The 12440-nt window shown below is 43.4% G+C and overlaps 2 protein-coding genes across 2 annotated transcripts in view; one reads left to right on the top strand and one right to left on the bottom strand.

The window, feature by feature from the left end:
* WDR46 (WD repeat domain 46) overlaps positions 1-7943 on the top strand; it is a gene marked incomplete at its 3' end in the record, with an annotated part of 30343 nt that extends 22400 nt beyond the window's left edge. Inside the window, exons 13-15 of the mRNA XM_033086984.1 lie at positions 2061-2159; positions 3612-3713; positions 7902-7943. Coding sequence (XP_032942875.1) covers positions 2061-2159; positions 3612-3713; positions 7902-7943 — 243 coding nt within the window. The remainder of the gene's footprint in view (positions 1-2060; positions 2160-3611; positions 3714-7901) is intronic.
* A 3100-nt stretch (positions 7944-11043) lies between these two features.
* Positions 11044-12277, bottom strand: B3GALT4 (beta-1,3-galactosyltransferase 4). Its single transcript, XM_033086985.1, has one exon. It carries the CDS (start codon positions 12275-12277, stop codon positions 11147-11149), a length of 1131 nt encoding a protein of 376 aa, XP_032942876.1. The 3' UTR covers positions 11044-11146.
* Between the last annotated feature and the right edge of the window lie 163 nt (positions 12278-12440).

Here is a 12440-nt window from a genome sequence, read left to right on the forward strand (position 1 = left end):
TCACAAAATTCTTACCTAAAATTACAAAATTGGCACCAAAAATCCCAAAATTCTCACCCAAAATAAAATTCTGAACTAAAATCTGGAAATTCCCACCCAAAATCACAAAATTCCCACCTAAAATACCAAAAATCCCCAACTAAAATCACAAATTCTGCACCAAAATCTCAAAATTTCCACCTAAAATCACAAATTCTGAATTAAAATCCCCAAATTCTGATCAAAATCACAAAATTTTCACCCAAAATACTAAAATTTCTATCTAAAATTACAAAATTCTGAAGCAAAAATCCTAAAATTCTCACCCAAAATAACAAAATTCTGACCCAAAATCTCAAACTCTGAAACAAAATCACAAATTCTAAACCAAAATCTGAAAATTCCCACCCAAAACCACAAAATTCTGACTCAAAATATAAAAATTAGCATCCAAAATCCCAAATTCTGAACCAAAATCACAAAATTCCCACCTAAAATCACAAAATTCTGAACCAAAATTTTGAATTTCTGACCCAAAATCACAAATTTCCCACCCAAAAATCCCAAATTCTGACCTAAAATCCTGAAATTCTGACACAAAATCCCAAAATTTTGACCCAAACCCCAAAATTGTGAACCAAAATCTAAAAATTTCCACCTAAAATCACAAATTCTCATCCAAAATCCCAAAATTCTTTTTTTTTATCCAAATCCCTGATCCCTAATTCCCGTTTCCCCCAAATAATTCCCATTTTTTCCCCTAATAATTCTAATTTTTCCTCTCAATAATTCCCCTTTTTCCCAATAATTCCCATTTTTCTCATTTAATAATTCCAATTTTCCCTATTTTTCTCTCAATAATTCCCATTTTTTCCCATTTTTCCCCATTTCAGATCCCCTGGGAGCTGCTGACCCAAATAATTCCCATTTTTCCCATTTAATAATCCCATTTTTTCCCCAATAATTTCATTTTTTTTGTCACTTTTCCCATATAATAATTCCCATTTTTGTCTCTTTGCCCATTTCAGATCCCCTGGGAGCTGCTGACCCCAATAATTCCCATTTTCCCCCAATAATTCCATTTTCCCCATTCAATAATTCCCATTTTTATTTCTTTTTTCCCCAATAATTTCATTTCTCAGATCCCCTGGGATCTGCTGACCCCAATAATTCCCATTTTTCCCATTCAATAATTCCCATTTTTCCCATTTTTCCCATTTTATAATTCCATATTTTCCATTTTTCAGATCCCCTGGGAGCTGCTGACCCCAATAATCCCATTTTTCCCATTTTTCCCATTTAATAATCCCATTTTTTCCCCAATAATTTCTTTTTTTTCCCCATTTTTTCCCAGTTTAGATCCCCTGGGAGCTGCTGACCCAAATAATTCACATTTTCCCCCAATAATCCCATTTTTCCCCCAATAATTCCAATTTTTTCCCCAATAATCCCCAATATTTTACATTTTCAGATCCCATGGGAGCTGCTGACCCAAACAATCCCATTTTTTTTCCCCAATAATTCCCATTTTTCCCCATTTTTCCCCTGAATAATCTCATTTTTCCCAATTTTTAGATCCCCGGGAGCTGCTGACCCAAATAATCCCATTTTCCCCATTCAATAATTCCCATTTTTGTCTCTTTTTTTCCCCTATAATTTCATTTTTCAGATCCCCTGGGAGCTGCTGACCCCAATAATTCCCATTTTTTCCCCAATAATCCCATTTTTCCCATTTTTTTCCATTTAATAATCCCATTTTTTCCCCAATAATTTCATTTTTTTTCCCATTTTTCCCAATCAATAATTCCCATTTTTCCCCATTTTTTCCCATTTCAGATCCCCTGGGAGCTGCTGACCCCAATAATTCCATTTTTCCCATTTAATAATTCCATGTTTTTTTCCCATTTTTCCCTGTATTTCAGATCCCCTGGGATCTGCTGACCCAAATAATCCCATTTTTCCCAATCAATAATTCCATTTTTCCCATCTCAGATCCCCTGGGAGCTGCTGACCCCAATAATCCCATTTTTCCCAATCAATAATTCAATTTTTCCCAATCAATAATTCCATTTTCCCCATTTCAGATCCCCTGGGAGCTGCTGACCCCGGACCCCTCCCTCCTGTCCCGCGTGGACTCGGCCGGGCTGGAGCAGAAGCAGCAGGAGAGGATCCAGCGCCTGGTACGGCCCCAAAACCACAAAATCTCACCCCAAAAATCCTCAAAATCCAAAATTTCCACCCCAAAATCCCAAATTCCCACCCAAATCTCGAAATTCCCACCCAAAATCCCCCAAATTCACACCCCAAATCCCAAAATTCCCACTCCAAAATCCCAAAATCCGACCCCAAAATCGCAAAATTCACACCCAAAATCCTCAAAATCCAAAAATTCCCACTCCAAAATCCTGAAATTCACACCCAAAATCATAAAATCTGACCCCAAATCCCCAAAATCCAAAAATTCGCACCCCAAAATCCAACCCCAAATCCCAAAATCTGACCCAAAATCACAAAATTCACACCCAAAATCATAAAATCTGACCCCAAAATCTCACCCAAAATCCCAAAATCCAATCCCAAATCCCCAAAATCTCAAAATCCGTCCTAAAATCCCAAATTCCCACCCAAAATCACAAAATCCCAAAATTCCCACCCCAAAATCTCACCTAAAATCACAAAATCTCCAAAATCCCCAAATTCCCACCCTAAAATCCCAAAATTCCCACTCCAAAATCCCAAAATTCCCACTCCAAAATCCCAAAAACTGACCCCAAATCCCCAAAATCCCAAAATTCCCACCCAGACATCCACAAATTCTGACCTCAAAATCATAAAATTCCCACCCCAAATTCCCAAATTTCTATCCAAAATCCCAAATTCTGGATTTTCCCAATTCCCAGGGCTTTGACCCCAAATTCCCAATTTTCCCAAGTTCACAAATCCCAAATTCCCAAATCCCAAATTTTGGATTTTCCCAAATCCCAAATTTCCCAATTTCCCATTTCCCAGGGCTTTGACCCCAGCTCCAAACCCAAATTCCCAATTCCCAAATTTTGGATTTTCCCATTCCCAGGGCTTTGACCCCAGCTCCAAACCCAAATTCCCAATTCCCAAATTTTGGATTTTCCCATTTCCAGGGCTTTGACCCCAAATTCCCAAATCCCAAATTCCCAAATTCCCAAATTCTGGCATTTCCCATTTTCCCAGAGCTTTGACCCCAAATTCCCAATTTTCCCAATTTTCCCAAATTCTGGATTTTCCCAAATTCCCAAATTTTGGATTTTTCCAATCCCCAGGGATTTGACCCCAACTCCAATCCTAAATTCCCAATTTTCCCAGTTTCCCATTTCCCAGGGCTTTGACCCCAAATTCCCAATTTTCCCAAATTCCCAAATCCCAAATTTCCCAATTCCCAAGGATTTGACCCCAAATCCCAAATTCCCAAATCCCAAATTCTGGATTTTCCCAAATTCCCAATTCCCAAATAATTCCTATTTTCCATTTCCTACGGCTTTGACCCTAAAACCCAAATTCCTAAATTCCCAAATTTTGGATTTTCCCAGCTCCAAACCCCAAATTCCCAATTCCCAAATTCCCAAATCCCAAATAATTCCCAAATTTTGGATTCCCAGGGCTTTGACCCCAACTCCAAACCCAAATTCCGTCCCCGGCGGCGCCGCAAGGGCCGGGAGCTCGAGCACCGACGGCGCCAAGTGCAGAACGAGCAGCAGAGGGTGAGAAATGGGGAAAATCCTAAAAAATTGGGGGGTTTGGGGAATTTGGGATTTTTTGGGGTTTTTTTGGGATTTTTTGGGGATTTTTTGGGGATTTTTTTGGGATTTTTTGGTGAATTTTTGGTGAATTTTTGGGATTTCTTGGGGTTTTTTGGAGGATTTTTCGGAGAATTTTTGGGGATTTTTTGGTGATTTTTTGGGAATTTTTAAAGAATTTTGGGGATTTTTTGAGGGATTTTTTGGGATTTTTGGGAGAATTTTTGGGGATTTTTTTGGAATTTTTTTGGAGAATTTTTGGGGATTTTGGGGGGATTTTTAGGGATTTTTTGGGGATTTTTTTGGAGATTTTTTAGAATTTTTTTAGGGTTTTTTGGGATTTTTTAGGGGATTTTTGAGAATTTTTTTTTTATTTTGGGGGGATTTTTTGGGGATTTTTCGGGAACTTTTTGGTGATTTCTTGGGATTTTTTGGAGAATTTTGGGGATTTTTTTGGAATTTTTTGGGAATTTTTTGGGGAATTTTGGGGGGATTTTTGGGGGATTTTTTGGGGATTTTTTTGGAGATTTTTTGGGGATTTTTTTGGTGATTTTCCATGAATTTTGGGGGGATTTCTGGAGAATTTTTGGGATTTTTTGGGATTTATTTGGGGATTTTTGGGGGATTTTGGGGGGGAATTTTGGGATTTATTTTGGATTTTTTTGGGATTTTTGGGGAATTTTTGGGGATTTTTCTGGAATTTTTTGGGGATTTTATTGGGGAGTTTTTAGGGTATTTTTTTTAATTTTTGTGGGATTTTGTGGAGAATGTAGGGGAATTTTTAAGAATTTTTGGGATTTTTTGGGGATTTTTGTGGGAATTTTTAGGATTTTTTGGGGATTTTTGGGGATTTTTTTGGTATTTTTGGGGGATTTTTTGGGGAATTTTGGGAATTTTGGGAGATTTTTTGGGGATTTTTGGGGAGAATTTTGGGGAATTTTTGGGATTATTTGAGGGAATTTTTTGGGGTTTTTTTGGGAATTTTTGGGTGATTTTGGAAGGAATTTTGGGATTTTTGAGGGAGTTGGGGGAATTTTTGGGGGGATTCTTGGGGGATTTTTTTTTTTTTTTGGGATTTTTTGGGGAATTTAGGGGAATTTTTTTGGGAATTTTGGGGATTTTTAGGGAATTTTGGGGGGAATTTTGGTGAATTTTTGGGGAATTTTAGGGGTTTTTGGGGGGGAATTTTGGGGAATTTTTGGGAGGCATTTTTGGTATTTTTGGGGGGGTTGGGGGGAATTTTAGGGAATTTTTTAGGATTTTTGGGGGGGTTTTTTGGGATTTTTTTTAGGATTTTTTTTTATTTTTGGGGGGAATTTGGGGGGAATTTTTGGGATTTTTTGGGAAATTTTTAGGGAATTTTTTAGGATTTTGGGGAGAATTTGGGGAGAATTTTTGGGATTTTTTTGGGGAATTTTTGGAATTTTTTTTTTTTGGGGAGATATTTTTGGGATTTTTAGGGAATTTTTGGGGGGAATTTTCAGGATTTTTGTGGGAACTTTTAGGATTTTTTGGGGATTTTGGGGGATTTTTGGGGGATTTTTTTGGGAGCTTTGGGGGGTTTTTTTTGGGATTATTTTGGATATTTGGGGAATTTTTTGGGATTTTTTGGCAAATTTTGGGGATTTTTTTAGGATTTTTGGGGGATTTGGATTTTTTTGGGAATGTAAGGAAATTTTTGAGAATTTTTTTAATTTTTTTATTTTTTTGGGGGGAATTTTGGGGAATTTTTGGGATTTTTTGGGGATTTTTTTGGGAATTTTTTTTTATTTTGGGGGGGAATTTGGGGAGAATTTTTGGGATTTTTTTGGGATTTTTGGGGAGTTTTTGGGATTTTTTTGGGAATTTTAGGGGGAATTTTGGGGAATTTTTGGGAATTTTTTGGGAGTTTTTGGGGAATTTTTAGGATTTTTTGGGGGGTTTTCTTTGATTTTTTGGGGATTTTTTGTGGAATTTTTGGGGGCAATGTTTGGGATTTTTTTTGGATTTTAGGGAATTTTTTAGGATTTTTGGGGGGTTTATTTGGAATTTTTGGCAGATTTTTAGGGAATTTTTTAGGATTTTTGGGGGGAATTTTTGGGATTTTTGGGAATTTTTGGGATTTTTTGGGCATTACTTTGCATTTTTTGCGGGATTTTTGGGGAATTTTCGGAATTATTTTGGGGTTTTTTTTATTTTTTTGGATTTTTTGGGGGGTTTGGGGAAAGTTTTGGGATTTTTTGGGGGGATTTTTTGGATTTTTTTTCGGGGGAGGTATTTTTAGGATTTTGGGGGGTTTTTTGGAATTTTGGGGGGATTTTTTTGGAATTTTTTAGAATTTTTGGGGGGAATTTTGGGGATTTTTTGGGAATTTTTTAGGATTTTTGGGATTTTTTGGGGATTTTTGGGGATTTTGTTTGTATTTTTGGGGGATTTTTTGGGGATTTTTTGGGAATTTTTGGGATTTTTCGGGGGGAATTTTGGGGAATTTTTGGGATTTTTTGGGGAAATTTTTTGGGGGTTTTTTGGGAATTTTTGGTGATTTTGGAAGGAATTTTGGGATTTTTGGGGGATTTTTTGGGGATTTTTTTTTATTTTTGGGGGATTTTGTGGGGAATTTTTAAGAATTTTTGGGATTTTTTTGGGATTTTTGTGGGAATTTTTAGGATTTTTGGGGATTTTGGGGGGATTTGGGGGATTTTTAGGGAATTTTTTTGGATTTTGGGGGAATTTGGGGGATTTTTTGGGGAGTTTTTGGGATTTTTGGGGATTTTTTGGGGATTTTTTTGGGTGATTTTTGTGGGATTTTGTGGGCAATTTAAGGAAATTTTTGAGAAATTTTGGTTTTTTTGGGGATTTTTTGGGGGGATTTTGGGGGGGAATTTTAGGGATTTTTGGGGGATTTTTAGGGAATTTTTTTAGGATTTTTTTGGGATTTTGGGGAATTTTTGGGAGATTTTTTGGGGATTTTTCTGGAATTTTTTGGGGATTTTTTGGGGATTTTATTGGGGAGTTTTTAGGGTATTTTTTTAATTTTTGTGGGATTTTGTGAGGAATTTAGGGGAATTTTTAAGAATTTTTGGGATTTTTTTGGGAAATTTTGGGATTTTTTGTGGGAATTTTTGGGCAATTTTTGGAATTATTTGGGGGTTTTTTTGATTTTTTGGGATTTTTTGGGGATTTTTGGGGTTTTGGGGAAATTTTTGGGATTTTTTGGGGGGAATTTTTTTGAATTTTTTAGGATTTTTGGTGGGAATTTGGGGGATTTTTTGGGAGTTTTTGGGGATTTTTTTGGAGAATTTTTTCAGGTTTTTTGGGATTTTTGGGGAATTTTTAGGGAATTTTTTGGCATTTTGGGGGGAATTTTGGAGGAATTTGGGGGATATTTTTGGAATTTTTTGTGGAATTATTGGAATTTTTGGGGGGATTTTTTGGGGTTTTTTTGGGAATTTTTGGGTGATTTTGGAAGGAATTTTGGATTTTTGAGGGATTTGGGGGGCAATTTTTTGGGATTTTTGGGGGATTTTTTTTGTGGGATTTTTTGGGGAATTTAGGGGAATTTTTTGGGGAATTTTGGGATTTTTTTGGGATTTTTGTGGGAATTTTTAGGATTTTATGGGGATTTTGGGGGATTTTTTTTGTATTTTTGGGGAGTTTTTTTGGGATATTTGGGGGGAATTTTTGGGATTTTTTTATTTTTGGGGGGATTTTTTTGGGGAGCTTTTGAGGATTTTGGGGGATTTTTTGGGGGATTTTTGTGGGATTTTGGGGGGAATTTTGGGGATTTTTGTGGGGAATTTTGGGGGAATTTGGGGGATATTTTTGGGATTTTTTCTGGGAATTCTGGGGAGCTTTTGGGGATTTTTTTTGGAAAATTTTGAGGGAATTTTTGGGGGATTTTTGGGGGATTTTTTTGAATTTTTGGGAGGTTTTTTTGGAAATTTTGGTGATTTTTTTGGGAAATTTTGGGGGGGATTTTTAAATGATTTTTGGGGTTTTTTGGGAATTTTGGGGGGATTGTTATAGGGTTTTTTTCAGAAATTTTGAAGAGTGTTTGGGATTTTTTGGGAAATTTTTGAGGGAATTTTTGGGGCATTTTTTGTGATTTTTGGGAGATTTTTGGGGGGAATTTTGGTGAATTTTGATCCCAAATTTCCCATTTTTTTTCCCCAGGCCCGAATCCGGAAGAGTTTGGAGGAAAAGGAGAAAAAGGAGGAGGAGCCTCCCAAAAAAAGGAGGAAAAAGGAAGGAAAAAACCCCCAAAAAATTGGGGAAAAAAACCCCAAAACTGGGAAAAAACTTTTGGAAAAAAACCCCAAAATTGGGAAAAAAAATGGGGAAAAATCCCAAAAAATTGGGAAAAAAACAGGGGAAAAAACAGAAAAAAATCAGGAAAAAGGGGCAGAAAATTCCCAAAAAATTGGGGAAAAATCCCAAAAAATTGGGAAAAATCTTGGGGGGACCCCCAAAAAAAATCAGAAGGGGAAGAAAGGGGGAAAAACCCCAAAATTGGGGGGAAAAACCCCAAAATTGGGGGGAAAAACCCCAAAATTGGGGGGCTCCCCCCTCACCAAGGGGGCCCTGGACAGGTTCAAGAAATAAAAATTTGGGGGTTTTGTGTCCTCAGTTTTGGGGTCCCCAAAGTGTCCCCTCCTCATTTTTGGGGTCCCCATCCCCATTTTGGGGTCCCCAATGTCCAAATCTCCAATTTTTTGGGGGTCCCATCCCCATTTTTTGGGGTCTCCTCTTCATTTTTAGGGTCCCCAAAGTGTCCCCATCCCCAGTTTTGGGATCCCATCTTCATTTTTTGGAGTCCCTAAAGTGTCCCCATCCCAAATTTGGGGTCCCATCCCCATTTTATGGGGTCTTCTCTTCATTTTTGGGGTCCCCAATGTCCTTTCCCCCCAATTCTGGGGTCCCCAGAGTGTCCTCTCCCCATTTTTGGGGTCCCCATCCCATTTTTTGGGGTCCCATCCCCATTTTTTGGGGTCTTCTCCCCATTTTTGGGGTCCCCAAAGTGTCCCCTCCCCAATTTGGGGTCCCCAATGTCCCCATCCCCATTTTTTGGGGTACCAAATGTCCCCTCCCCCAGCCAAGGGTCACCTTGGTGTCACCAGCCCTGGGGACTTTATTGTCACCATCAGTGTCACTGTCACAGTGTCCCTGTGTCACATCGGTGTCACACCCTGAGGCCACCGCGGTCCCTTGGCCCCATCTGGGGGGGTGTCCCCAATATGTGACATCAGAGCCCAGTCACATCACTCTCAATGACATCACACACATTACATCACTCCCAGTGACGTCACAGCCCCATGACATCACCCTCGGTGACATCACCCTCTAGTACATCACTCATGACGTCACTCCCCATGACATCACCCCCATGACATCTCTCCTGATGACATCATTCCCATGATGTCACCCCTATTACATCACTCCATGGTGTCACCCCATGACATCACTCCACCATTACATCACCCCATGATGTCACCCCATTACATCACTCCATGGTGTCACCCCATGACATCACTCCACTGTTACATCACCCCATGACATCACTCCACCATGACATCATTCCATCACCCCATGTCACCCCATGACGTCTCTCAATGACATTATTCCCAATACAGCACCACATGAAACCCCGATGGCATCACTCCACCATGACATCACCCTCCACCATGACATCACTCCCATGACATCACCAAATGACATCACCCCATGACATCACCACCATTACATCATCCCATGACGTCACCCTCTATTACATCATCCCATTACATCACATCTTCATTACATCACCGCATGACATCACCAAATGACATCACTCCACCATTACATCACCCCATGATGTCACCAAATGACATCACTCCATGACGTCACCCCATTACATCGTTTCCATGACATCACTCCACCATTACATCACCCCGTGACATCACTCCATTAAATCAGCCCATGACATCACACAATGACATCACACAATGACATCTGACAATGACATCACACCCGCATTACATCACTCCACCATAACATCACCCCATGACACCACCAAATGACATCAGCCCATTACATCACTCAGTGTCATCACACCTTCATGACGTCACTCCACTATGACATCACCCCATGACATCACTCCATTACATCACCCCATGACGTCACCCCATTACATTTGCATGACATCACCTAATGACATAATTTCATTACATCACCCCATGATGTCACCCCATTACATCATTTCCATGACATCACACCTGCATTACACCACTCCACTGTTACATCACCCCATGACGTCACTCCACCATGACATCATTCCATCACCCCATGTCACCCCATGACGTCTCTCAATGACATTATTCCCATTACAGCACCACATGAAACCCCAATGGCATCACTCCACCATGACATCACCCTCCACCATGACATCACTCCCATGACATCACCAAATGACGTCACCCCATTACATCACTCCACCATTACATCACCCCATGACGTCACCCTCTATTACATCATCCCATTACATCACATCTTCATTACATCACCCCGTGACATCACCAAATGACATCACTCCACCATTACATCACCCCATGACGTCACTCCCATGACATCACTCCATTAAATCACCCCATGACATCACACAATGACATCATTCCCATTACATCACCCCGTGACGTCACTCTACCATTACATCACCACATGACGTCACCAAATGACATCACTCCATGGCGTCACTCCACCATTGCATCACCCCATGACGTCACTCCCATGACATCACTCCATTAAATCACCGCATGACATCACACAATGACATCACACAATGACATCAGCCCATTACATCACTCAGTGTCATCACACCTTCATGACGCCACTCCACTATGACATCACCCCATGACGTCACTCCATTACATCATTTCCATGACATCACCTAATGACATAATTTCATTTACATCACCCCATGATGTCACCCCATTACATCATTTCCATGACATCACCAAATGACATCACCATTACATCACCCCATGACATCACCCTCTATTACATCATCCCATTACATCACATCTTCATTACATCGCCCCATGACATCAACAAGTGACATCACTCCACCATTACATCACCCCATGACGTCACCAAATGACGTCACCCCATTACATCGTTTCCATTACATCACTCCACCATTACATCACCCCATGACGTCACTCCCATGACATCACTCCAATAAACCACCCCATGACATCACACAATGACATCATTCCCATGACATCACCCCATGACGTCACCAAATGACATCACTCCATGACGTCACCCCATTACATCGTTTCCATGACATCACCCAATGACATCACTCCACCATTACATCACCCCATGACGTCACTCCCATTACATCACTCCAATAAACCACCCCATGATATCACCCCATGACATCACTCCATGACGTCACCCCCTCCCCATATCCTCTCCCCCCAGGCCATGACGCGGCACCGCAGCCTCCCCAGCGCCCCGTGCAGGATCCGGGGACACCCCCCGGGCTCCTCCCTCAGCTCCCTGAGCCCCTGCCAGACCCTCCTGATCTCGGGGGGCCGCAGGCGGTGCGCGCTGAGCAGCGCCCGGCCCAGGCAGCAGCGCTCGGGGGGCACCCGCAGCGACCCCCCGAACCGCGCCGAGTGCCGCGGGGCCAGCCCGGCCCTGCGCGCCCCCAGCCCCACCCACACGTCCTCGGGCATGGCCAGCGGCACGGCCAGCGCCCCGCCCAGCACGCCTGTCGCCGCCTGTCGCGACAGCACGTAGGCGGTGCCGCTGCAGTAGGGCGGGTACCGGGCGGCGCCGTAAATCCCCGGCGGGACGTGGTGGCGGCTGCGGGGGTCGCGGTTCGGCGCCACCCCCCAGTGGACCCGGCCCAGGTAGAGGCGGGGAGGGGCCGGCCACGTCGCCAGGTATGTCGCGACAGCGGGCACGTTGACGAAGACGTCGTCGTCGGCTTTGAGCAGGAACGGCGCCCCCCCGCAGCAGGCGCGGGCCCAGCGCAGCAGCAGCAGCGTCTTGCGGGTGAGGTTGGCGTAGCTGTCGCCGAAGTCGCCCTGCAGGATGTCGCCGTGCTGTCGCGACTCGCTCAGCAGCTCGCGCTGGCCGTCGGGGCCGGGCGGGACCCCCAGCACGAACACGGTGCGGCTCGGGGGGGTCCCCGGCTCGGCCCAGGAGCCCCCCCAGGTGTCGCGCACGGCGAGGCGGCGCTCGAGGTGCGCGGGGGCGCTGGGCACGAGCAGCAGCAGGAACGGGGGCGCGGGGGGAGCGCACGGCGGCGGCGCCAGCAGCACCCGCGGGGTGCGGGGGTCCCGGGGCAGCCACCACGGACCCTCGGCCAGGTCGCCAGAGCCGCCCGACAGGAGCCCGACACAGCCGGGGGGGACGCGGGGACCCCCGGGACCCCCGTTCGTGACCCCCCAGCTGCCATTCGGGACCCCCGCCCCGCCTTTCTCACCGCCCACCCTCCCATTGGGGATCGCCTCCCTCCATTCCCCTCCCTCCCCATTCATAAACCCCGCGCCCCCATTCATAAACCCCGCCCCGCCAGCCGCAAGCCCCGCCCCTTTCCCACGCTCCCCATTCATAAAAGCGCCCCCCCAACTCCCACCCCACGCCTCCCCCGCGCCCCCCACGCCCACCCCCCAATCCCCCCCATCCCTCCCCTCCCCCCAAGCCCCCCGCCCCTCCCCCCAG

This window comes from Catharus ustulatus, unplaced genomic scaffold (assembly GCF_009819885.2).
Source record: "Catharus ustulatus isolate bCatUst1 unplaced genomic scaffold, bCatUst1.pri.v2 scaffold_93_arrow_ctg1, whole genome shotgun sequence".
Lineage (NCBI taxonomy): Eukaryota > Metazoa > Chordata > Aves > Passeriformes > Turdidae > Catharus > Catharus ustulatus.

What these genes read in the sequence shown, in the direction of transcription:
- B3GALT4 (XM_033086985.1), bottom strand. Translation starts at nt 12,277, where the DNA reads ATGAATGGGGGCGCGGGGTTTATGAATGGGGAGGGAGGGGAATGGAGG.